The sequence below is a fragment of the Cynoglossus semilaevis genome, chromosome 14, assembly GCF_000523025.1.
Source record: "Cynoglossus semilaevis isolate Cse_v1.0 chromosome 14, Cse_v1.0, whole genome shotgun sequence".
Taxonomy (NCBI): Eukaryota; Metazoa; Chordata; class Actinopteri; order Pleuronectiformes; family Cynoglossidae; genus Cynoglossus; species Cynoglossus semilaevis.
Window position 1 is genome coordinate 10573384 of NC_024320.1, and position 26550 is coordinate 10599933.

Below are 26550 nucleotides of genomic sequence, written 5' to 3' on the forward strand. Positions count from 1 at the left end.
TTGAAAAGAAAGGAAGGTTTTTGTGAGTACAGGAACTTTATTTAAACAGTAATTTGGTATTAGAAAAGGAAAAGAGTACATCAATTACACACCTGATAAATATTTCACCTTAATTTTCACATTAATGTCTTTTTTTAAATTCTGAAATCAGTTACTGTGCTTAACCTACAACTGAGTGATTTAAAACATACCAGCAAATAATTTAACAAAGGATATGTGTTTGAACTTTTGATTATGACCTTCTTTGACTAGGGCTGTCACTTTTTTTGCTTCTTGGATTATTTTAACAAATAAAGTATAAATCGAGCACCATGTTCCCCCTTTTGCGGCCACAAAGGCTTCAATGGTCAGCAAGCAGCATTATGACAGTAAAAAGGGGTTATTTGAGATGTGGTAAAACTCCAGAACCAAAAAACATATTCGCATACAGATGCTTGTATCTGGCGTCTGCTTTTTTAGGCCAAAAACTCCACAAAAGCAGTGTTGAGAACCTCAGTAAGCAGCTTGTTTGCCCTGTGCAGGCACAAAGGCATTATGTTTTGGCAAGATTGCCCTGTGCAGGCACAAAGGCATTATTTTTTGGCAAGAAACACTGTGGTGGACAATGCAATATTTTTAAAACTCAAGAAAATGTACCAACTCAATGGTATATTTAATGTAAATATTTCTATATGTACAGATAGCTTATGATGTGTTATGAATGTGATGAGTTCCCTCTAATGTGTGTGTATTTAAATGGGTTTTAACGAGGCAAGAAATAGCATAACGAAGGGCCAGGAATAGACGATGTCTATTGAAAAAACAAAGACTTAGCTACAGGCCGGATCTTTGCACTCATCAGTGCACTCAAGGACAGAAGCCATTTAGTAGAACTTCCATTTTGTTTGTTTTTTTCCTTTGTTGAAGCGGAAGGTATCTGTGGTTGATTTACACCTAGTTGTCCTACACTGGTCATCCTCATTACTTCATTACTTCTCCAGATGGTCTAAATTAAAATGGACTTTGACAGTGCTTTCTTTTATACTTTCAACTATTTGGAAAGTATACACAGTGAAAAGTGACAGCCCTGTCAAAGTACGTGGAGCTGCGGCTGACTGAAAAATTATGACCAATATGCTGCACTTAGAAGAAGAAGAAAAAAGCTAAATAAATCTTTACCACTGATGCTGTTGTCATTTTTTTGTGTGGGTGTTGGAGCTTCAAGTGACCCACAGGATTTACATGCAAATCGAGATTCAAAGTGGTGAGGGCAAAAGGCACTTGAATTTACATATGAACTCGGCAGCCTTGCTCTTCACAGGTTTGAAGGGACCTGATGAACCCTGAGAGCAAAAAACATTTGCTTGCCTAGTGGCAGTAATGATCCCCTTGCATGGAAAGAAATAAACAGGACGTAGCCTTTGCATACAATTTGTATGAAGGGAAATGCCATGTTGGCGGCCGGTAGCTTGAGAACAGCTGATAGAGCTTTACAGGAGTTTGAGAACTTTGAGGCCATGGCACGTACAGTACACATACATACTCAAACACTTTACATTTACAACGGACGAATGCAGTCTGTTTTCATTAAAATTGGGCATAAAACCAGTGGGTCAGGGGTAAAGTGCCCGGCAATATGACCTGCTTCACTCCAGAATATGTAGACCTTTAGGCAACTCTGTCCATGGCACAACAATGAGCTACGGGCACTGGAAAAAGAATCAAATCTATAATTTAGAATTATTTTTTAACCCTTTTTTTGTGTTTTTAAGTAAAGCAATTCATTTATGTGATGTGAGTGACACATGTGGGTGGACAGCACACTAAAACAAGACATCTATGTGGTTTTGTCCCACATGGACAATACATCTGACCAATGCTATGCCATTACCAGAGTGAAACTACAGGAGGCAACAAAAGTTGCTGCATCATTTGCAGAGGTGACATATTTTTGATAATCCTGACTTATTTATCAAAAGCTTTTGGTCAGGAAGAGAGAGAAAATAGACAAAAAGTGGGTCAAAGTGATTGTCCGCTGCTCAGCATTGACAGGTGGATCATGTGAGAGTAGTACAACCACGCTGCACTTTTTTTATGCATTTTGTTTCTTCTTATTTTCTCACTTATTCTCCTTAAATCCACATGTTACTTACAAAAACACACACAACATCCCTGGGAGAATCAGCCCAATATTACAAAACAATGGTTTGTGGATGTGCTAGCTGCAGGATTTCAATTCCACCGTGCTAATGCTAAACTCAAAAAAGTCTACCTTGAATGAGCCGGAATTTTCTTAGGATTTAAACTATTCCCTTATGCTTCAGTTGGCTCTGTGGTACCTGATTTGGCTCACGGTGGTAAAAAGAAAAATGGACGCAGTGCAATTTACACCTAACAAATGTTATTTTAAGCAAATAATAGCACTGCTAAAGTTGCACGTGTTGAACTTGACCCTTTGGGACTTTTTAGGAGCACTGCTAATGACCCACAATCACCTCCTAGACCTTTGACAACAAAGACCACCCTTTCAATTGAGCATGCTAGCACGGTATCAGTGTTTACTCTTAAATAACACCATAACACCATAACCATAAAGGACAGAGTCAACGTCATAGCATGCACTAAATAGACAGAGTAATTAAATTGCTAACAGCTAACGGGTCAACTGAAAATAGCCTGGCATTAACTGGCTGAAAGGAATCTAACTGCTTCTTTTGTAGCAAAATCGTCCCCCTCCCATTCTTTTATACTGAGGCAAGCACTGCCCAGTCTGGCTGTTAGTGTAACTTAACTGTGCATGTAAGTATTAACAGTGCTGCGTAGTTAATATACTAAGATAGTTGAGCTTCAAATGTCATACAACCAGCTTCTCTTCTCAAATTGGCCATTCAAAAAAGCACCTACTCACCGACTGTGTCTCCAACTTGTCCCAGTTTTGCTCCAATCAGAAAAACAACAGCAAAAAAAAAAAAATAATAATGCCACATTATGAAAATGTTTTGTCTCGTATTCACAACACGTAATTAATATCATACATCATACAAATATATAGACTTCTCTATTTCTATATGGATATGAAGAGAGGAGGCGTTAGCTAACCTCGAACAATGGTACACAGACAGTGAGGAGACCTTTATCTAAGTAAGCTTTTCACTTTGACTCCCCATGAAAAGAAGAATAAAAATAATAATACAGTCCATCACACCTGACCATAGCATTGTGCTGTCTTCTCCTGACTGGCAGTCATAAAGTGTACCGGAGCTTTGATTGGCAGGTTTGGAGCAGATGGGGCCTGGGGGGCTCAGTGACTCAACCACCGCAGCTGTCAGTCTCATTCGTTGATGTTGCTGCTGCTGTCCAGATCTTTGCACTGCAGGTCTCCGCCTGTGTAGTTAATGCCTGGGATTTTGACCCCGAACCGATCGACGCACCAGCAGATTCCCCTTTTACGACCACGGGAAGGTTTACACTACAATCAAAACATTGTTAAGGTGGGCTGATTGGTTGGATTTTTTACTGGAATTTTTTAAAAACATTTTACACTGTGTGAAAATGTACAATAATTTCACTACCTGTTTGCGCTTGAAGAAACCCTTCTTGTCACAATTTGGAATGTACAAGGACAGAGCCAATACCCGAGAGCTGTCTTTCATGCTCTGAATAAGATTATCAAGTCTTCTTCTGCACGGTCCCTACAAGAGAAGACAGAAAGATCATAATGATAACAGTCTTAATTAATGCAGGACTTATTAATTGTCACCTGGTTTATGCATTTGATGCATGAAAACGCCCTGAACTCGCAGCTAATACAGACGGAGAATGCCTCATGTAGAAATAATGTTCATAATTTGGCATTTCAATGTTTTCACACCATGTTGTCCCGTGTGAAAGGAGGCCCTACGGGGCATCGAGGCAGCTGATTTGTCAGAACTAGTTTCTTACCAGAGTGCAAGACAAATAGAGCCCAAGGCAGTGTCAGGTTTTTGTTTCTGGAAAACTGCAGCTGAAGCGAAAGAAAATCTGCTGTCATTCCTGTCATCACTTACAAACTCAGGGTCCAGTTTGTCCACACTGAGAGGGGGGAACTCCAAGTTAGGGGATGAACCCAGTCTGGCCACCTGCTTTTTGCGATCCTTAGCCTGCTTCATGGCCTGAGCCTTCCGACTGCTGATGGGGTCCCTTCCAAATATGGGCACTTTAGTCTGGGGCACCACAGATTCAGGTACAGGAAGCAGGGCACCATCTGGACCTCCTTTTAAAAAAAGAGATTCACATACATTGACGTTTTATTTTTTTTAAGGACAACCGTCACTAAATCATCTTTGTTAAATACATAATTTGCACCATTACCGTCCAACCGCAGGCCAAACGATGAGCTTTATGTGTAGACTTCTTATACAGTTGACAGGAATGTGTATCACACCCACACTAGTGCATGAACATGCAGAAATCTCTTCTATTGTGTACAATGCAAACTTTAGAAGGAGCAGAAAAAACTTTATTTGTCCTCGGACAAATACACACACACACACACACACACACGCACATAATGAACAATGTCCTTGGCATTTAACCCATCCATAAAAAGCAGGAGCAGTAGGGGGCACTTTACTTTACTGAGGTGGGGAGTTTTTAATTCTTGCTTAATACAACACACCTCTGTTGGGCCAGTATGCCAACCATCAATCCTTTGATAACAAGCCCAATCCTTAAACCAATAAGCCACAGGCAGTCTGTTTCTAACAAAACTGAGGTACTGAGGATTTCTTGATGTCTTAGCTTTTGTCCAGTGTCTTGGTGTTTTTGTACGTTTGAGCTTTAAATGTGTTGATGTAAAAGAACGATATCCTAGAGAATTCTAAAAGAAAACAAAACAAGCAAACATAGTTGTTTCCATGATTGTACCAATATAGATACGTCTAGACTTGACTTTTGAAGTGAGTGCCATTAGAAAAACCTTCAGTGTTCAAAGAACTGCGTGTTCAAAAAGGTCAAGTGTTCAAGGTCTGCTACAGTAACTTTTGATAAAATGCTGCAATCCAGCTTTTTTTCCTAGGACAATGATGGCATCACTTGTTTAGAAGCACAGACTGATGCTCACCTAGTCACACATAAGCAGTGTGTTACAGAGAAGAACTATTTAACATTTCCAGAGTCCAGGTAACGTGCATTCTAACATCTGCAAACCAATAACAATATTTAAAAAACGTTTAAAAAAAGCCACGGTTTTGAATTTTTTTAAACTTTTTTTTTCAATTTTGAATGGATTTTATTTATAGGAATATACAGGACTGTATGAAAAACACGTCAAATTCTGACGGACTGAGGCTCCACACATTACTTACACCGTGTTTTGTTGTGTTCCATTATGATCCCGTAGATTATTGTTCTTGTTTTCTGTCACTACTCTGTCCCTTTGTAGAGCATACCAAGAGAGTGCAGCTGCAGTGAAGTGCTGCTTAATTCCCACAGGATTACTGTTATCAGCAGTGTCAGTGATTTACAGCACAGCTTTAAAAATTACAGACAGTGTGGGATTAAAATAACTAATCACAAGCTACGTCACGCTGACAGGTGTAATATTAGTCCCACAAACACAAACCATTAAAGCATTCTTATGTTGCTGCTTGACAGCAAAATGGGGTCTGAATCGGAACCATGATGACGGCCCCCACGTCCAGGTGCAGCTGTTAGTCGTAGGATTAAAAAGCGGAGATAAACTAATGAGAGCAGAGGACAGGGATGACTGGCAAGTGTCATGATGATTTCACCCCATTCAATGCATATTTAGCACAGATGGTGGCTACTGGCCAATTTCAGATTTAATGTGTTGGCACACTGGACTGCAGAGTCTACATTTGCGGGATTCTGGGTTTCCCGTTCTAAACCAGGGGATTCAAAACTTTTTATAGCCAGTGACCTAAATAAGCTACTTAGCCTCACGCTGGCACCCAGGCCCCATGAAAACATACTATTACACTTGTCATGTGGGGAGCCACCAGAAACAGCCACAGCCCTTTTTGGGTCCCAAACCCTGCCAAAAAGAGTCCTCATGTACAGTACACCTGGGTAAAAATACGACACTTAAGTAAAATATAAGGACCGGGTAGTTTGACTTACATAAAGACGGTGTACTGTGCCCTCATCTCATAAAACCACAGGCCCCTAAACCAAGGGTGCCCCAAACTCTGTCTAGGGAGGGCAGATATACAGCAAAAATGTAAAAAAAAAACAACACAAATGTCCCCATCAGAAGATTTAAAATAGACTATATGCTAACGTACTGCAATTAAACAGACGTATTTAGTGCAAAGGAAGTTATTTTGGTTAACTCAAGGTTTGTTATAATTCAAGCTATGACCTTTTAGAGACATTTTGCTTTGCATAGATCTAACAAAACAGGAAACTGCTAGTAAAGAAACACTATCCCAAACATTGGTTATAGTAAGCCGAATTATGGGGGGAAAGACAAATATTTGGAAAAAGGGAGAAAAAAGGGAAGCCAAAACGGCTACAGGTAAGCATAAACCTGAGAAACCCCCCCCCCCAAAATGTTCAAACAAAGATAGCTACGAAGATAAGTAAATAACGTCATTCAAATAGCTAAGCTAACCAATAGTTAGCTTACATGTACAAGCCAGAAACAGCCAAAAATGCTAGCCAAACATAGTGCATAGTTGCCCTCTATGTAGCTTAAAGTTAGCCTAAAAAGAATCTTAGGTACATTTTAAATTAATTGAGTCAAGGTAATGAATAGAAACGCAGCTAGTAAGCAAATAAGAATTTTTGAAAGGTTTGGCCAAATGGCAGTCAAAACAGTTTGAGATTTTTCAAGAAGATAGATATGTTGACCTAGAAATGGCTGTAAAAAGAACAATCTGAGATAATTTTTTTCATCTCCTTTTGTTGTTATTTTCAAAGAATTTAAAAGTCTCTTCTTCACTCTTCTACACTGCCACAATCCCTAAGCTACTAGACAAAACTGGTTGATGAAGCAAAGCCACAGGGCCTTGTGACAAACAAAGCTGGTAAACCTCTTCCTTCAGCCCCCGTAGTGATGGTGACGAATATCTAGATGATGTCATCTCTGCCCATAATGACAAGTTCTGGGAAAAACCAGAAGAGATCCCCCTCCATGCTCCTGCTGACACAGATTTTGTCTTTCTTTTTTTTTTCCAATCAGGCCTTTCCTTGCTAATCCTGTTCTAATCTGACCAGCACTGATGAACCACACTATTCAATTTCTTTGTCATTCTTCCTCACTCACGCTCAGTTTCTCACACACTGCTTATGGTAATAGTCAAATAGTCGCAACAACTGTTAAAATCTGAGTGGAAACCACTGAGTCCTTGCTTCTTACTTCAATGTATTACTAGTTATCATATGCAGCGCCCATGTTCGAAGTCTGTACATGGGATTGACCTTTGCACCTGGGTGAGTTTTATGTGGGTCACTCACCCTGGTTATCTTGAAGTGTCTTTGTGATGCTTAATTTATTACTGTTTAACTTTAAAAAAACAAAACATTTATTTTTGTTTATAAGTTAGCTTTCTAGCCAACTTTTCAGTTTCTACATATGTTATACTTTTAAGTATCTCTGAGTTGTGTTTGCTTTCTTGACAAACATTTTTCATACTTTTAAGTATCTCTGAGTTGTGTTCGCTTTCTGGACAAACATTTGTTTTCGTATTACTGGTTAGCTTTAGCCATTTGTATTCTTTGCTATGTACTACTATATATCAGGGCTAATATGACATGGTTCTGGGTTAAGTAAGTACAACTTTTTTGTTAACTAAAAATAACTAAAAATTAAAGCTTTGCAGCTGTTGGGTTGGCCTTTAGAATGGTTGGTTTACTGGTTAGCATTTTATTTAATGTTTAATTTAAAATGTTATTGTGCTACTTTAACCTCTTGACTTTTCCCCGATTCAGCTTTTATAGAAAAACTTGAGGCTAATATTTACACATTTTTAGTCTGGCTTTTTTGTTCTGAGCTATATTTTTTGATTTTCAGCTGGAGATATTTAAATTATTTTAGCCATACTGGTAGGTAGACATGAACAACTTTTAATTTTAAATAATTGCTGAAATAATTGCTTTCAGCTTATACAGATGTCAAAGTCTTTTCTCTTTTTTGAAACTTTTTAAATGCTCTTGCCAATTTTTTTTTTGCATTAATCAGTTTGAAATGCAGCATTTAGTGAGACGACCAACCACAGGAGGAGGAGAGAGATCAGCCTGTATTCTGCTGAATCACTGCATAGCTTGAGCCTGTCTGCAGCACTGAGACAGAGAGAAAGAAAGGGAGGAAGAGGGGGAGGAGGAGTGAGCAGAGCGATGAAGAGACCAGGGTGGGACCAACAAAGAGTGGAGAGAGCAGTGGATACTGTGGGAAAGGGAGGGAAAAAGGAAGGGGGGTACAATAGATGATTGGAGGTTTTTTTTCTTCCAGGGACGTGCTGAGCTGCTCTCAAGGTTAAACAAGTCATTTCTGCAAGGTCTACTTGTCAAAAGGAAAAAAAAAGAATAAAGAAAATAAAAAAGAAAGAAACATGGACACTTAATGTCAGAATGATGGGTGTTATCTCTAATTATGCTCATTCGGAAAGCCTTTCACTTCCTTTTCCACTGCTGTTTGTTACTAGAGCAGCACCACTTCCAAACCAAAACTCCAATCTGTGAAATGGAAAGGGTGAAACGTTCAACGGAGGAGAAGAATGGGGTGGAAAAGATGAGGAGGGGCTGTGTGGTGCAGCCAAGGAAAGAGGAGATGGAGCAGTGAGAATAGGGACAAAAAGGTGGGAATAGGTGTGGGAAAAAGAGTGCAGGTGGTGGGCAAGTAGAAGCAACAAAAGATTCTAAAAGAAACAGTAGATGAAGGGAGAGACTGAGAAGTATGATTTCACACCTTGGAGGAAGGGGGGCTCAGGGGCCATGAGCCAGGATTCTCTACAAAGCTCTCCTCAGTGTTTGTAAAGGGACTGTCCCTGAACTCACATTCACAGGAGCCAAAAAGGAGCCTGGCTGATCACCACCTGTAATCATCTCCCTTGTTTAGTGTCAGATGGGTGAAGGGGGGGAGAGAGGAGGGGCGGGATGGGCAGTTCACACGAAACCTACCTATTTACAGCTCCCTGGGCCTAAAAAAGGGCTCTTTTAGGTTAGATGACAGGTTGATCGCCACCAATTGTTTGCTGAAAAAGGTCACAGGTTCAAGGCACTCTTGAGTCGTGTGTCTCAGTAATGACAGGTGTCGACGACCTTTCAACAAACGGCGCTGGAGTTGACCCTTATCTGTCTCCAAAGGGGGGAGAGAAAGGCTTTGGAAATGTGTCTTCTTCAGCTCCACTGAGCCTGTATTCTGAGCACACCTGACTGTGTGGAGTTGATGACTGGGTGTGAAACACTAATGGCCTTTACACAGGCATTAGAGCTGTGCATTTGAAAGCTTCATTAATATCCCTCCAGTGACGGACAGAAGAGCAGTGACATCATTGCCCAACTGTTTGCCGTTTCTTTACAATAATGGTTCACTTTCTATTTTTGGCCATCTTCTTCTTTGGTATCACCAGTTACATTATATATAAATTTTAATATAAATTCCTGACATTTGCTGATGTTTAGCAATCATGTTTTTTTTTTACCACTGTTTTTGGACTGGTCTTGCAACTTTCATTTTGCAATTTATTTGTAGCCCGATCGTTAACTATCTTTGCCAAGTGTTTAGGCTATTGTTGGAACTTGTCAATTCACTTTCAGAAAAACAACAATCACAAGTGTTTTTATGTAGCTGTTCTGATTTAACTTGTGTACCGTTGTTTTTTTCTCCTTGAGATAAATTAGCATTTTTGTTTTGGCTAACATTTAGCAATTACTTGGCTAACTGTTGGTCTAAGATAATGGATCTGTACATGAGTTTTGTTTTCCTTGGGATGTGTTTAGTTTTTAGGTTTTGCTATGCTTATGAAAACAGATTCAAACTATAGTACTTTTTAAAAATTCATTTAAAAATCAACTGACGTCTAACATCTCGTTTGGAACATTTACTTATACCTTCAGAAAATGTAGTGTGAAGCATCTTTGCTTCCTGAGTGACTTTGGTGAAGCGATCACATTACAGTACAAATACTACAGTACAAATAGAGAGACAGACTCTGGTATCACAGAAACAACACATTTGTTATAAATAAATAAAAAATAATACAATGCCAAAAATTGAAGACTTAAAATTATCAGGTGACCAATCGCGGAGCCTCCACCCACTGTTTGGAACGAATGATGCTTATATATTGTTCCTGAAATGTTCATACAGCAGAAGTACAGCCGCCAGCAGACAGAAATGCTAACAACAGCATTAATATAATGATAATGAATTACCAACGAAACAGTCCCTACCTCTGGTTGGGTGCATCAGTTTGTACAACTTCTCGTTCCTGCACACTCCTCGGCCGTGCAGGAGTGCATGCAGCGGCTTCTCCTCGCCGTTCTTGGGCAGACAGCGGAGCCCTCGCGTGCACGGCCCGGTGTACACGCCGCAAGCCTGGCCCTCTTCGAGCGCGCACGTAAGGCAACAGCCGCAGCCCGGCTCCTTCACCAGTTGGCAGCCGACGGGCACCGGCGGACACATGGACAGAGCCTTCTGGTCGCACGGCTCACACGGTACATACGAGGAGCCGCCGCCGGTGATGATGCTCAGCAGGGGAAGCACCAGGATGGAAACGCTAAGCAGCATGTCTGGAAAAAAAAATCCCAACTGGAATAATAAATTAGAAACGTGCCGCCTTTGACCTAAAATAACAAAATACAAAAATAAAACCCCCCCGAAGCGTGTATCAACTGAATCTGATTGATTTCTCTTCCAAAGATTCGGGTGCAATCATTAGGGCGCGTTTGTGGCTGGTGCGTCCACAGGTGCGTTCATGCGCTCAAGTCCCAATAAATGTTAGCGCATCTGAGGATAGAGTCAGCGCTGCAGCTGCTGCTCTCCCTCGGTGCTGTCCTTTGAGTGTATGAAGATACAATCCAAGAATTGGAGTATTTCCTCGGCGGTAATGCCCAGTGCCGTTTACGCGCAAACCGCTCGTCTCCAGAGCGATTCAGAGATAGGCAGAGATTCCGCTGGCGCTGCAGGTTCCTGTCGTACCGCCTGCACGGTCGCTGTGCAGAATGTGAGATGTGTGGTTTTGAGCTTGCCTTTTTTAAAAAAAAGAAACAGCCAGAGGCTGCAGCTTATAACGACGGGTATGTCAAACAGCGTTTGGAGGGGGAGGCGCACTTGTCAACTCCGTGTGCTGAGATGCTGCCTTTTCACCAGCAGGGCGGGTGCTGGCATGTCTCCAGATCTGCCTGATAGAAGACAGGATGCTCCTGGCGACTGAATAAGACCCCTTTATTTCTGCCTCTGCACAGTGGCCATTTGCCCTAACTCGATTTAGTCCAATCTTCTGGCTCCACGCCGTGCTGCAGAAGGACCAGAGGAGACTCTGGGAACTTCAGGACAAGGGCATTTGGAGGAACAACTTCCAAACCCATGTTTCCTGGTTTGAGAGTTTACAGTCCTCACTGGTAAAATTGCTTCAAAAACAAGGAATTATAATCCAGTTAAACAACGTCTTCTCTACAAACTGGTTACACACGAGGAACTGAGTGGTTAGAGCAGCTGCTAAACCTGATGATGTGTGTGATGAAAAAAAAAAAACCCTGCATTTTTCCCCTGGCTTCCAACTACATATGATTAAAACGGCATAGGAAAATGAGGCCAAGTTTCATTTGATTTATAACATGGGGTTAATTCTGCAAACCACTGGTATTCATGTTCTCATTTACTGCATGCACAGACATTCTCTGGGGTCTTCCACTTTTTCTCCTGCCTGCCAGCTCGATCCTGCATCCACGGGTTTCCTGTGTCTTTAAATCACCATGCCTCCTGACTACCTGCAGGTCTCAGGTCTTTTGCAGATCTTGCTTCTGTTTTGATTTCTGATGTGTCGTCCCACCTCACTAACATATTTCTGGTCCTTCTACTATCAGTACAACTTCCATCTTGGTATCGTCTGTCTTGACCTGTCTACCTGCTGTCTCGTAGGTCTTGCTTCAGTGTTCCTGCAACACTCATGTCTCGCCACTGTCTTGACAGGTTTTGCGTCGTGACACAGAACTGCTGTCTTGTAGGTCCTACTACCTTCCTGGCAGATCTTAATAACATCTTGGCAGGCCTTGTTACTGTCTTGGCATGTCTCAGTAACATCTTGGCAGATGATACCACCACCTTGCAGTTCTCTCATCATCTCACAGGCCTCAATATACCATCTTCTTAGTTTCCCCTTCCATCCTAGCAGGTCCTGGCATATCTTGCTTCCATCATCAGGTCTTGCTATTGTTCCAGCAGGATTGGCTCCCCAACCGCAGATCTTGTTACTTTCTTAGCATGTCTGTAGTGCTTCTGTCTTGACCTGTCTTGCCAAGGTCTAATTATCTTCTTACACGTTTTGCTACGACCTTGCAGATCGTGCTTTTATTCTCCTTTTTGCAGGTCTCACCGCCGTATTACCACGATTCACTAGTGTCTTAAATGATCAAAACAGGATGATTTCTATGCAGCCTTGAGAAGCAACAGGTCGGGTAGCAACTACACAATCTACGGACAATGGACCTAAAAAAACGTAGATTGTAATGACTATACAAAAAATCTTCCTGGACCCACTTACATTGCACATACAAAGGTTTGTCCGAGTGGTAACATAAAATGATCCACCCACATGCTGGTGAGAGCTGTGTGTTTAACTCTACTTTATGGGTTCACTGTCATATCAGGCACTATAGTTCTGCAGATTTACTACATCTCCAGTGAGTCATACAACAGCAATGAAAAGCCTTGGCATCAACCATAATATTTTCACTCAGGCCAATGTGTGTTCAAGTTTTGGAAATATTATTATTGATCTCTGCTAATTATTCTGGACAAAGTACAAAACCCCAAATCTTGATCTTCAGCAAAATCCAAACACTTGTTCAGATGCAATTAGAGAGCCCACATATATCCATGTGGACCACAGACATGTTTTTCATTGTTACTCCAGGCAGCTGCCAGATGGATCCAGTACCCAAACCCTAATAGGGGAAATTTGACTGTGTAATGGCACCAAATATGCTCAGTGTAGACAGAAATACAAGGAACCGTCCAAAGTTCATGCATGTGAAACAAGAAAGCTTTACAATTCCCCGCTGATATCTTTGGATTGCTCTCGTTTGCCAGAGCTCTTTAGCTTTAAATATTTGTGCGATGTTGTCTTAAGCATAACAAATGTATTCTCTGAAGACACAGCGATGGACCAGACCAGGGCAAACTGCACTAACAGTGACCCTGTCTTCTGACCAAGAGTTCAATGTCCAGTGAGACAAATGGTCAACTCTCACAGTGTGTGTATACATGTTTGTGCCTGTGTGTGTGTGTGTGTGTATACTGATGCTCATTATTCACAAGGATGTTTTGGCACAAAGAAATATAAAAGTGAGGACAGTCAAAGATCAGCATGTTTTTGTTTTATGTAAACAAAAGCATAGCAGAGTGCAAGATAAACCTAGTTGGATGATGTTGACCCTGGTCATCTTCATCTTCTAATCTTGTCCAAAGGCAGGCTTTACTTAGAAATTTGAACTATTCTACCACATTTTCAGACATCTTTGTCATGTGTCAGCTGTGTGTACATTTCTTTACCTGTTTTCTGAGCCAACAGAAATTTCTCTACACCTTAGGGATTTATGCTTCAGCATCATTAAGTGAAAATGTCTTTTACTGCATTACAGCAGTAAATTTTCCTTGACTTTTCTTAACTTCAAATGCACAAAATATGCCGTTTCAACCAACGGTTGTCATTAATTTCTACAGTATTGAGCCTCTGGACACCCCTGTTGGACTTTGTTTCTCCTGTTTACATTTTATTTGTATTTACTGTTTATATAATCTCGTTTAACTGGGCTTTAGCTTTCAGTCAGAAAACCATTAACAACAGTGCAGCCAGTCAGTGCTGAAACTGACCTTTAAAATCCCACACGTCCTGGAAAATTTGTTTCATCGCTTTATCTGGTTTCACTTCCGTTTTCCACCTTTCCTCGCTCTGTGACACTCTGTAGCTGCCCCTCTGTTCACATCAAACTCGTCTTTGACCCTCACGCTTTGCATCGGATCAGGTGTCCAGTGACGTCAGGCCCCCAGCGGAAAGGTCAGCTCAGTGTTGCCCACCCACCTCTTTCATGTCTCTCGTCTACCTGTCAGGAGGGAAAGAAAGAACACCATTCAGCTCTGAACTTTTCGAGAAAATCTGTTCATCTCAATAAACGGATAAAAATATGCATTTGAAAGATTATTCTTAGACTGTCCTGCACATTTATGATTCATAAAATGATGATTTATGAGTGAAAAGGGCGTATTGGCAATGCTAATCTGTCCACGGTTCTTTTGTTTTCTGCAGATGGGAGACAGAGGAACTGTGGTCGAAGTCCTTTCAGGGTTCATGAAGCCTCCGTCAGGTGTGTAACGGCTGGACTTCCTGTAGCTGCGCATGTATAAGGGTCAGATGATGCACAGATGGTGGATGTGGCTGCCTCTGTGAAGAGATGCCAGTTCTACAGCCACTAACATATGTGCTAAGGATTCCATACCATTCTATCTGTGGAAACATTTCATTTTTTAGAGACATTTGTGAGTGTGAAGCAACATGTTTGTGATTCACAGTGCAATCGTAAACAAACACACAGTTCACTGCAGTGGATTGGTATGTTCCACCCTGAAGAAGTAGTCCTGGCACAACACTTTGATCCCATCCACCTGTGTTTGTCCAAATTTGCTTTAAGTGTGTTATTTTTCCCCTCATGCATTTATAAAGGTTCTTGTTTAGACAAGATGCAGCAGTTCATTCTGCCCGGAGACAAGCTGACACACTGTCCTCAGATTTTGTACACTGTGGTCCATGGCAGTTTAAAGTCTAGCACTGAGACGGCCAATAGCCCTCGACTTCTTTTCTAAACACAATCAAATTCAGTGTATCTTACAGACATTGAATCAAAGTCATCCTAATTATTGTTGGGCTGACATGAATGTATTTTTAGTTTTTACATTTTTGCTGTCCAATTACTAAAATATATTCATAGATACTACAGTTTTCTGTTTGTTTTGAAATATGTTTTGACATTTTGTAACATTTATGAGACAAGTGTTTGAGTATTAAGTGTGCTTTTGGCTCCATCAAGGTCCTCTCTCAGTGTCTTTGGACTTACCCTCTTAAGTTTTGCTTAATTGCTTGTTTAGGTTTTTTAAGACATTTCCAGCAGTTCATGACTTCCACCTTGTTCTCATCTTTAGTTAAGCTTAAAATTCTCAACTTAAGCTTTCTTTGATCTATATATATTTTATTTAATTTTTTCACTTCTCGGTTTTCAGCTGTCACTTGTATGAATTTAAATCCCAGCATCCCGCTTGTCCACAGTCGTGCCATCAGGCGTTTTGGCCTCTGTTGATGCCATATAGAAATGGTAAGATTCTTTCAAATAGCACTGTTTTAATTCAACACCTCTTACTTTAGGAGGTGTCTGCCCTTTCTAACAACTCACACCGTAGACATCTCTAACCATGGAGATGGTCGCCTGAACTGCAGCCAAAAACAGTAAGGTATAGAGTGAATTAAATCCAGCGGCCAAATGATGTCATGTTGCACAAGAATGGACACTCCCCATCCTGTAGCGCTGGTTCGCCTCCAAGTTCTATAGAGCAGCTGTAAAAGAGAGTGAGTAAGAGAAAGAGGGAGACAGAGAAGGAGAATGGTGTGTTTGAGATGGAAAGGCATCTTTTGCATTTTATAGCAGATATCTGGTGAAAAGGGCTACTACCCACTAAAACTTGGCCCTCCTGCAGTTAACGATAGGTTCTTGTGTAAAAAAGAGGAAGGGCAGTTATATTCCACCCCATCTGGTCATAGACTACAAAAATAAGCAGACAAAGATACAAAGATGTTTTACTGTTAGTGTGAAGCTGCTAGACATGGGCAGTGATCAGAAATGACAAAAGCAAACCTGGAGTATTAGAGAAGACCAGAACTCTGGATGGAGAGCATAAAAATATTTGTAATAGGATTTCTGTTGTTATACATCATGGGAAAAGTCTCATTCACACAGACGTATAGAGATACACTGTCACCCTAGCCATTTCCATTTATAGTTATTATATATTGGCTGCTATCTACTTAGAAACCTACACGGGCACTACATACCAAAGTTGGTCTTTGCCGGCCCTTTTGCCACATCTCCTGTCACAAACCGGATTCAGTTAGTGGTAGGCCACAAGCTGTCAGGTGGCCATTTGACCAGTTTTGTTTCACGTTGCCCTATCTGTACCTAATCTGTTACCCTATGGCCCATATTTGGTATTACTTCTCCTAAATCTGGTACACTAAGGCCCATTTTTGGACTCCGTTGTCCCAAAGCTAGTACACCACGGCCCACATTTGGTGTCGCTTGTCCTGAATCTGGTACGCCATGACGCATATTTGGTATTACTTCTCCTAAATCTGGTACACTACTGGTACGACCCATATTTGGTAAGCAAGGCACCACATTTGAAAACCAGTTGACCAAATATATTGACAATGGGCCTACATCTCATATGGTATTGATTACATCTGGTGTGCAGTAGGGTACATTTGGTATCAAATGGCCTACATCTGGTGTAGGCCAGATGTACAGATCTACATGCAGTGGAGCACATCCAGTATTGGACATTAGGTCCAAACCTTAAACTTTCTGAAACAGCCACGGAAATGTTCTTTTCATTAAGGCCTATAGGAGTATTTTTTGGATCAATAATTACTGTCTTAAAATATTTTTTCATAATAAAATGATTAGAAATAAAACATGGTTTCTTTGATTGTGTGTGTGACAAAAAGCGATATGAAATGCTGAAAATACATTCTTTAACTTCCATTCATTAAAGTAATGTATTAATCTACTGTTTCACTCTGTAAAAAAATCATATTCAAAAATTATGATATTAAACATGTGTCCTGAACAATAATCAGCTTTGGCTGAACATGTTGTTAAGGTTTGTTCAATTTCCTTCCTTCATATTTTCATACAGTTGCCTACATCACATCCATCTGCTGTCCTGTCTTCTATGATTCCCTCATTTTTTCCTCTGCCATTGTTCCTCTGGGCTCTAGTCTGCAGCGTTGCTCCAGTGTTCTGACCTACTTTTGTTGTCTGTCAGAAGACTCTAAAACCACTGCTGCACTTGTTCCTGTAAGGGAGGGAGAGGGTGAAGCCCACCAGACCAACAATGTTTCATGCAGAGGAAAAAGGGATATAAAAGCAAAGAGAAAAGTAGCTTCAGCACAAAACCAAACAATTGGCGATGAAGTGTTGATCCGGCGTCACATTTCTATCCGGCTTTAGCACCTCGGGCTAACGTGTCCTAAATAAAGGAGTGAGCAAAGGGTCTAAAATGGATGAAAGACAGTGAAGTAATCCCAGTGAAGGTGATACCACAAAAGTCTGAGCTGCTAGTTGTCAGTGTCCTTTCTCTGATGTCCAAGTCATTGTTCATTGTTAAATCCATCTTCTGTGAAGATGAGTGATGAAGTGTCTCCAACAAAACAATGGGCCTGGTTGTTCAAGACTGATCGTCAAGAGACATTTGGTGGTCTCTGTAGTAAATGTCAAACTTGGACAATGGTTACAGGAAATTAAAAATGACCACAACTTACAATCAAAATGACAGGTATTCCCAATGTAAACCAGTGTAACTGCAAACATTTGTTTTGATAAATGTATTTTTTATCAACACATTGTTTTATTACCACATATGTGGCGTACATTACAAGTATTCACACTATGTGACAAGGACATAAAGTATTTGGAACCACATTGTGGTTCCATTGTGTAGTGATTAGTACCCCAGCCTTGCGAGCACAGAGTCCTGAGTTCAATTCCCTAAGGAACCACATTTCCCTAATGGCGCCTTCCATGTGGCGGCCTGTGAGTTGCAACCACATACTTAGTGGCGCCTCCTGTGGCAGCCCATGTCGGTTGCAAAGATGCACACTGTAAATTTCCCCATTGTGGGACTAAGGGACTCAAATATTATTATTATTACCGCAGCAAGGACAAACTCAAAGGTAGACCACAAAAGATGGGTTTTTGAGCATCAACAGAAAAAAAAAAACACAAAATAAAATGAAGAACTTCTCCTCCTACCCACCTCGTTCCTATGGGTCTCAATTGCCTTTCATTAACAAAGATACACATTCTACATACAGGAGGTCCTCGACTTACATGGGAGATTCGTTCCTACGGTGCAATGTAACTCGATAAGTTGGAACTCACGTTCTGTACATCAGTACCTCTGTCACTCACTGACACTCATCATAATCTAGGACATAAAGACATCGGACCAGTCTGTCTTACGCTTGGGAGCCATAGTGAAGGGCTAAAGAAAACAACATAAACAAAAGAGAGTGAATGTAGCAGAATCCAAAGTATGGCGTACAACCTGCGAATATAAGCAAAGACGCTTTCCACATATAACGCCGCTTGACGACATATTTGGGCGATCTGTTTGTTAACGAGTTCCCATGCAATACATGTTCATTAATCCTGTGCCTTGGAGTTGCATTAGAAAACATCTGTTCCCTGCCTTCTTCATAGCAGTCGACATAACCAGAGTTTATGTCCCCTGGATCTTTAGTTTTGGGTCTAGGCCACTCTGTTTTCCTATAACCCATGACGTTAATTTAATAGCACTTTTTAAACATTTCTTCTGTCTGGGTCATTGCAACACATGTGCACAAGATCGGTACTAGTAAAAGTATTTTTAACTTCACAGAACTACAAATACTCATCCTCAAACTGGTGCTGATTTTAAATTAAACATCCTTCCTCAAACTGTACAACAAACAACAGACAGAGCCACACAGCCACATGTGTCCCTCCGGTGAAACCAACAACCCCCGCAGTCACGCTTCGATCAACACAGGTGACTCACACAACACCCCCAGTCACACCTTGACCCTTGTGAAAACAACATCCTGTCATAACTGCTTTGTTTGACCACAGAGACTCTCTTTACAGAAATTCAGACACTCAACAATCAGGACTCATCAGGGAGAGATAAGACATCTTCAAGGAGCAGAACAGTCACAGTGACTACTTCTAAACAAAAAATGTCTTGAATGTCCAGAATGTACAGACCTGGTCCAAGGTCCTGTGTCACTCTGGAAAAACAGTCTTTTTACCTAGACTGGTTAACCTTCTGTCTTCATGAACATTTATAAATACGGTTCTGTTGTTGACACCAAAAATCCTGTTTTTGTGGTAGAAAGACTAAGAACCGTGGTTTCAAAACCCCCAGCCCAAAAATGACTACGAGTCCCTCATATTGCTCCTGTGACTAGATGTCAATTAAAAAAAATATTGTCCTTGAGGATTTAAAAACACAATTTTCAATTTTTTCCCCCCACATAGCTAAAAAAAAGTTCCCAAAGTGTAGTGTGTGAACCCCTGGGGATTCACGAAATGCCACTAGGGGGTGTGTATGAGGGACTTTGGATGGAGCATGATTAAACATGCCATCTATGTAAGAAAGCAGGTTGAGTTTTTTTTTCTTTTCCAAAGTTATAAGGAATCAGGGGTGCGATCAAAAAAGTTTGGGAACCTCTACTCTAAAACAGTAAAGAATGCCTTTTCAAGAAGAGAAGGAATAAGGCTGGAGATGTTTGTAAAATACAGGGAGGAAATTACAGTAACATGGAGTCTGAGAACTAAAATGGTCAATAAGGTCACCAAACATTTTGTTCAATTTATGCAACAGGCTTTTTTCAGGTTGCCAAACACCGCCTGTCATGTAAAGTTAGTTCCCACTCTCCTTTCTCTATTTACTGTACTGAAAACCTGCCGCTGTGGATTTAGGTCATAGAAAGTCATAAAAAGCCCTACCTAAAACCTGGTGTTTGTTTAGAAAGGAGTGTGAGTCAGAAAGCTCTACTTTCCAGGTTTCCAATCTGAATCGCTCACTCAGGGATTTGCTCATATATCATTCTTGGACTGATTTATAAGAGGTTTCATTTCTAAAACAAGATGGAAATACAGTTTTTAATGGCTGTTGAAAGTACTTTTCTGATTTATGATGCAATAATGACAGCCTTCCAATATCTATTCCGTAGAAAGCCAATATGTTAACAAATACCTCAAACATTTTTTCAACAGGTAAAATGTTTTTCTTTGAATTAGTTTATATAAGTTGTCACAGTATTCTTTTCTCCATTATCATGTTTATATTTATATAGCTTTGTGTATTATCATGTTTATATTTATATAGCTTTTAAAATGGACACAGTCTGATCCACTTATCCATTACTGGGTCATGGGGGCAGCAAATTCTATGACCGCCATTCAAATCACACTGCACCGTATCAACCCCCCTGAACCTTCCTGCAGGTGGTGAGTCCACTGGAAGGTACCAACCGCCCTAACTGGGATTCAATCCAGGAGGTGAACCCTGGAGTTCCACTCCAATAACAGAGACATTGCCTCTGGGCCAAAGCACCACCCACTTACAACCTTTGTATTGAATTTAAAGACTGTGATTATGATCACATAGTTGACATTTACAAAATAAGAGGGTATAGTGACACCACAAGTAACTGACAAGTAGTTGACTCTGATAGAAACATTGAGAGTGTCTTGGTTTGTTTACTGAAACATGTCTAAGTGACACTTTGTGTTTCTGAAATGTCGTTTGTTTTTAATTCAAACGTGCTACTGGTATAAAAAGCTCTGCTCACTTTCTGGTCTGTAGGTTGCATTACCTATGCAAATGTTTTGGTTTTATTGACGTACTGTCTAAAATGATGACAGTGCAAGTTCAAATACTTCTGGTTAGTACAAAAAGTTAATGAGAAGAAGATGAAACTGGCTGCTAGTGTTTTTCTGCTTGAAGTCCTCACTGTGGTTTCTGGTTGAACACAGAAACACACACACAATACACGTCACTATAACCCACAGGGCTGCTCCGTCTATATACTACTGTCAGTTCACTGCATGTTTATTGAAACCAGCCCCAACGAAATACACAATTAAAAATACTTGTAGTCGTTTGTAAAAATAGTATTGCAATATCTGTTATGTTTTTAATGAGGTTGAGGTTTCTACTGACTTCAGTTGTCTGTATTGCTATGTGAGTTAAGTTGTGTAACTAAATTTATTTCCATGGTTAATAAGCAATAAAAATGTTTGCATAGTCTTTCCATTGTGAGCGGATCAAACCTCGTCAGCACACTGTACATCAAAGCCCTGGTTGGTAGGACTGATAGGTGCCATGTGACACTGCAGTCAGAGCTTACTGTAAACGACAGAGCTGAGTAAACCACAAAAAATGTGCCAAGACAGCAATTTCCCTCCTCTACGTACACATCAACAGTCACAAGGAGACAGTCATTTTCCCAGAATCCAGTTGGAGAAGACGAGTAAATGCACCCTGAACTGGACCGGAATCAATGAGCGCTGCTAGTGGTTTTTGTAAGAGTCTCGATGTCAGTGGGTTATAAAAGAAGTATTATAAATAGTTATGCCTATTTTTGTCTGATAAAAAAATAATAAAACTTGTTGGGACCTGTTTAACTCTGCTGTCACTTCCTAGCAGAACTAACTAATGCTAAAGCTACGCTAGTGATCTAAACTGACAAGAAAATATTTGGTGTCTTGACAAAGAGATTACAGTAAAGAACTGTGCTGAAAAGAGAGTTTGGAAAGGTGAGGTAGTGAGGGAAGGGAAGGAGGAAAGTGAGGCTACATGAATCCCAAAGACAGGCGCAGGACAAGGCTTAAAAAGATTTGTATGAGAGGTTGTACAGACGCAATGGAAAGATTTAGATTGTTTGTCTAACACAGACGGAGATAGAACAGGAAAGAATCCCTAGCAGGTTAGGTGGATAAAGGAAAGAGGCCTCATGCTTGTGAGTGACAAAGGAGGCAAACTTAAAAGAACAGATGAATTAGAGAAAGAGAAGAACACACATTATATCAGGAAGAACTGGAGCAGTTTTAAAGAGAGTGGAAATCCCTAGGAGTAAGAAGAATGTTCTACTGAAAAACAACCTGGTCAAGAGTGAGAACATCATTTTCCTTTTTTTTGTTTTTGCCAAATATACATTTAAATGAGACTGAAAGTAGATCATTAAGATGCAAGAAGTAAAAGTGTGAAAGTTCATAAATGCAAAGGCTAAGGATGTAACAAAGAACAAACAGAGAAGTTGTGAAGAGTCTCCAGTAAGATGGAAAAGACAGCAACCAGGTGACAGAAAGAGAGAAAATGAAGATGATTAAAAAGACAGACCGATGTTGACAGATGATCTGCTGTGTTGTTGAGTACACCACAGTAAAGAAGAAGACTGCTGTTAGACAGGATGATGTGACCTACACATGTGTAGTGTTACTGGAAGTAAAACATCATCCAGAAAGAAAACCAAAACCTATTTTTAACATCCAATCTGAAGGACACAAATGTTCCTTTACTTCTACTGCAGTGCTCTTGTCTTGATGTACACATCTTTCCAAAACGGCCACCAAACACAATGTTTACAGGCAGCAAGAAAGATCGAAAACAAACTCCTTTTTTTTGCCCTTTCCTGTAAATTGTTTGGCTGTGGTACTTCTGATTCACAAACTTTTTAAGATGACGGTACACTTTTCCCCCCCTGACGCAACAATTTCAGCCACTAACACTCAATTAAACGTCGTCGTTAGTGGCAAATGTTTGGGAAATGAAAACCACAGAGCAGTAGGGGGTGGTGATGTGTTTGCAGCGCTGTAGAGGAGGAAGAGGAGAACAGAAGAACAGGCCGACAGCATCTGCACAGTTTGGGTGAAGGACAGAGCAGCAGCAGTGACACGGCAGAGGGACTGAAGCTCTGTCAGCACATCTGTGTGGCCTTGGCTGATGCGGACTGGGCAAAGGTAACGCATTGGACGCAGATGTCGGGGAAGATTAAGAGCTCATGTAGCCTGTCGGATCTATTAGAAAATAAAGTCTCTTTCAGCTATGACTTTGAGCCTGAACCTTACCAGTTCCTAAGATATGTTACAGTATTTATTTGTCCTACGTTTGTTTTTAAAACTAGCTATTTTTAGGTCTTCATTTTACAAAACCTGGTTGAGACACTGCTGTCATACCGACGACACTTTTGGTTTTAATGTTAAATTACAAGCGCAAGATTCCATTCCCAAACAATCTTTGTGTATGGAGTTTGCATGTTTCCCCCATGTGTGTAATCTCTCCAGATACTGCGGTTTCCTCCCACAGCCCAAAAACATGCATAATGGGTGGCGGTTGAGCGGACACTATAAATGGACCATAAGTATGAATATGACCCCGAGAGGAAATAAGAGGTAGATAATGAATGGATGAATATTTTTCACGCTCAAGTACAAAAAGTTATTGATTATCTAACACTCTTGCCTCTGTCAAGAATCACACAGGAGTCCCATTGAAGTCACTTTCAACAGTCAACAACACTTTGTTGTTGTGTTGGTCACGTTAAAAGTTCAGGACGATACCAGAGTCATTTAAATTCCATCAAATTTATTTTATTTTATCTTATTCTTTCCTTGTACGACACCATGCTACATCTACAGCCTAATATTAGTATTTGGTGTGCACTGACTGTCTAAAAATGGTGAAATAGAAAAAAAAAGGTTTTGACCTGTTTTACCAAATCTCATAAATGATACAGCATTATTTTAAGAAATGCATTTCTGGACACAAGGGGAGTTTCTTTTCTTGTCAACCGAACCTTAACACTTACAACAACACACTTAGGCTCAGATCAAGCTTGGCGCTGGTTAATTGTGGTTGGAAAATGACACGCCTTCCCTCTAATCCTTGTAAACACATAATTGGGACAGCCAGGTATTTCTCAGGTATTTACTTTCAAATCTGACACTGAACCTTGTCTTGTGTATGCAGGCGACAGAAGCTGTGTTTTATGCCGACGTCTGTCATTTCCACATCCCGACAGCCAGGGAATAAACATTCTGGTGGATAGATTACTTTCTGTCAGATAATACACGTCTGCCAAGGTTTCATTATACTGTCAATCACACTGGCAGCCTTTCTTAGATTGAAACTGCTTGTTAGCATCTAATACGCAGATTTACACAAACTTTGTTTATTTCAATGGGGTCGTTGACATTTTTTGTCTTCTTCGATGTTTACTTAATAACTAAATATACCAAGAATAAGTGAGTAATTATAAAAACAGACTGTTAAAAAGTCAAGATTAGGGAAAAACATTTAAAGGAACATAAACAATACATTTAATTTAAAGTTTAAAGACCTAAAATAAGAGTCAGTTGTGCTTTGACCTAACCAAGAAACCCTGGCTTGATTTAGTTAAAAATAGAAAGACAAAAACAGCAAAACATTGAAGTCCAGCAAATGTTTTGATGGACTTTAGACCTGGAGTCCAGATTGTGAGGCCACATCTGCCGTCATGAGACTGTTTTTGAAACAGACTTCTGCGTGTGTTTCTGAGCTGGAGTGTGCGAGCAGGCTGTTCCTCAAAATGATACTAATGGGAGGAAACGTTTCTCTGGCACTTGATGTGTGGATGCATGATGTATGAAAAATGCAAACGAGGCCAAATTAAGTTAGTTTAGCCTCTCCGAGTCACACTGACCCCCGAAAAACCACAGAAGGACTTATTCCGAGAAGGACCCCTCTCACTGAAACCTCCCCATCAGTCAAGTGTGTCGCGCACAGACGCCAAGACGAAAAGCTGAGAACAGTGAGACCACAGATTTAAAGAGCTCAGGCCCACAACAAGGGCTGAGGCCACAGAGCAGTAAATCAGAACGATTCCTCAGAGACTCTGCTCCTGCCAAAGTCATTTATATTTACTGAGGGAGATCGTCTGCATAACAGTGCAGACACGAAGAAACGGCAAAATACTCAGAAGACATTTTCACAGAATTAATGGTGGTAACGAGGAAGCCAAATCATTTTTCTTTTTCCAAGAAATGTTTTGCTGGTTTCCTATTTTAAGTTGTACAGGTGCTAAAATTGGGTCAGATTGCCTGTATTTGCTTACATAAGGTTTATGAATACATTAAAAATAAAAAAGGAATCTCCTCGCCACGTGTTGGACTGGTAACAGCTCCAGTACTGACACAAGGTAACATTCCATGCATTGTTTTTGGTTAAAAAAAAAGAAATTAAAAATGTGCCTCTTTTCACACATAACAGTATTTAATGTTCTACTTAATGTACCATATAAGCATTGTTAGCTCAGTGGCTAATGTCTCAAACATATTTGATATTATTTTCAATATACTTGGTCACTACATAACCTGAGTATAAGTCTCAAACCCAGTCAAATGATGAAAAAAAGTGCGACTTATAGTCCAGAAAATATGGTAGTTTTGTACCACTATCGTAAACCTGAGAACACAAAGATTCAGGTGTCATATGGCTGCATTTATTTCTGCTTGACTGAACTTTGATCTGTAGTGTAGCAGTTCTGACTGTACCTGCAGCCCTTTTCTATACTCTAGAAATTCTATACCTTCCAAAATTTTGATCCTTGTTCCAATAATAAACCATAAACAGCTGCCAGCTATGTTTTTCAGTACAGAAAAAGCGAGTGTGTGTATATAGGTCGATCAGGTTGGTTCCTGTCTCCATTTAGGCAGGCATTTAAGAAGGCAGGATGGAGGCTTTTCTCCGAAAAGCCTGCATCCCTCTCAGAAATCTGCTGACGAAGCCTCAATAGCTTCTCCCCATGCAACCTTCAATCAGGTAGTAAATGTGTCAGGCACCAATGCTCATAAAGCAACACCCCTCATTTATTTAGTTTGAAGACAGTGCGGTGCTGTAAAGAGGGTCCAGCCCTCCAATCCAATCAAAGCAGAGGAATGTTGCCCAAACATGGAGGCAGGCTTGTGCCCTGGGATGCCCTCAGCCTACATAAACTTTTCATAATACACAGTTGGGAACAGATACCACGTGACTTTGCCTCGGATGAAAGGCATCTTCATGCAACAAGTGCAACAGCGGTTGATTTACGTTGGAGTTTTTGTTCCTACGGCAAGACATAATTCAATTTCTGCCGTAAGTTGGAACTCACATACTGTACATCGGTACCTATGTCACTCATATACACTAACACAGTGGTAACATCAATATTTAGGACATAAAAAACATCAGAGAGTCTGACTCACGCCTGGGAGCCATATTGAAGGGCAAAAAAAACCCATCACAAACAAAAGGAAACAATCTAGCACAAATAAATGGCGTACAACTGGCGAATGTAAACAAAGCCGTCTTCCATCTTCCTCTACTCACCAACTTGTTCCTGTGTGAACCAAGTAAACTAACCAAACCACAAACCCCTGTATTGCATTTAAGTGACTATAGTGTCATAGTGTAGCAGTTAACACGCCTGCCTTACACATCTGCCTTACATGTAGTGTCCAAGGTTCGAGACCCAGAGAAACCACATACTTATTATATATATATATATATATATATAT

At 40.5% G+C, this 26550-nt stretch overlaps 1 protein-coding gene across 2 annotated transcripts; it reads right to left on the reverse strand.

Moving 5' to 3' along the window:
* Nucleotides 1-1933: 1933 nt before the first annotated feature.
* Nucleotides 1934-11560, reverse strand: igfbp5a (insulin-like growth factor binding protein 5a). Of its 2 annotated transcripts, none has more exons than XM_025062594.1 (4): nt 10375-11560; nt 4026-4231; nt 3552-3671; nt 1934-3448 (listed from the first exon to the last, which is right to left on the reverse strand). In XM_025062594.1, exons 1-4 carry the CDS (start codon nt 10709-10711, stop codon nt 3311-3313), a joined length of 801 nt encoding a protein of 266 aa, XP_024918362.1. In that variant the 5' UTR covers nt 10712-11560; the 3' UTR covers nt 1934-3310. The 2 variants fall into 2 exon arrangements, with proteins under 2 accessions (XP_024918362.1, XP_024918361.1); XM_025062593.1 differs by having other exon boundaries at nt 4026-4234; nt 10375-11547.
* Between the last annotated feature and the right edge of the window lie 14990 nt (nt 11561-26550).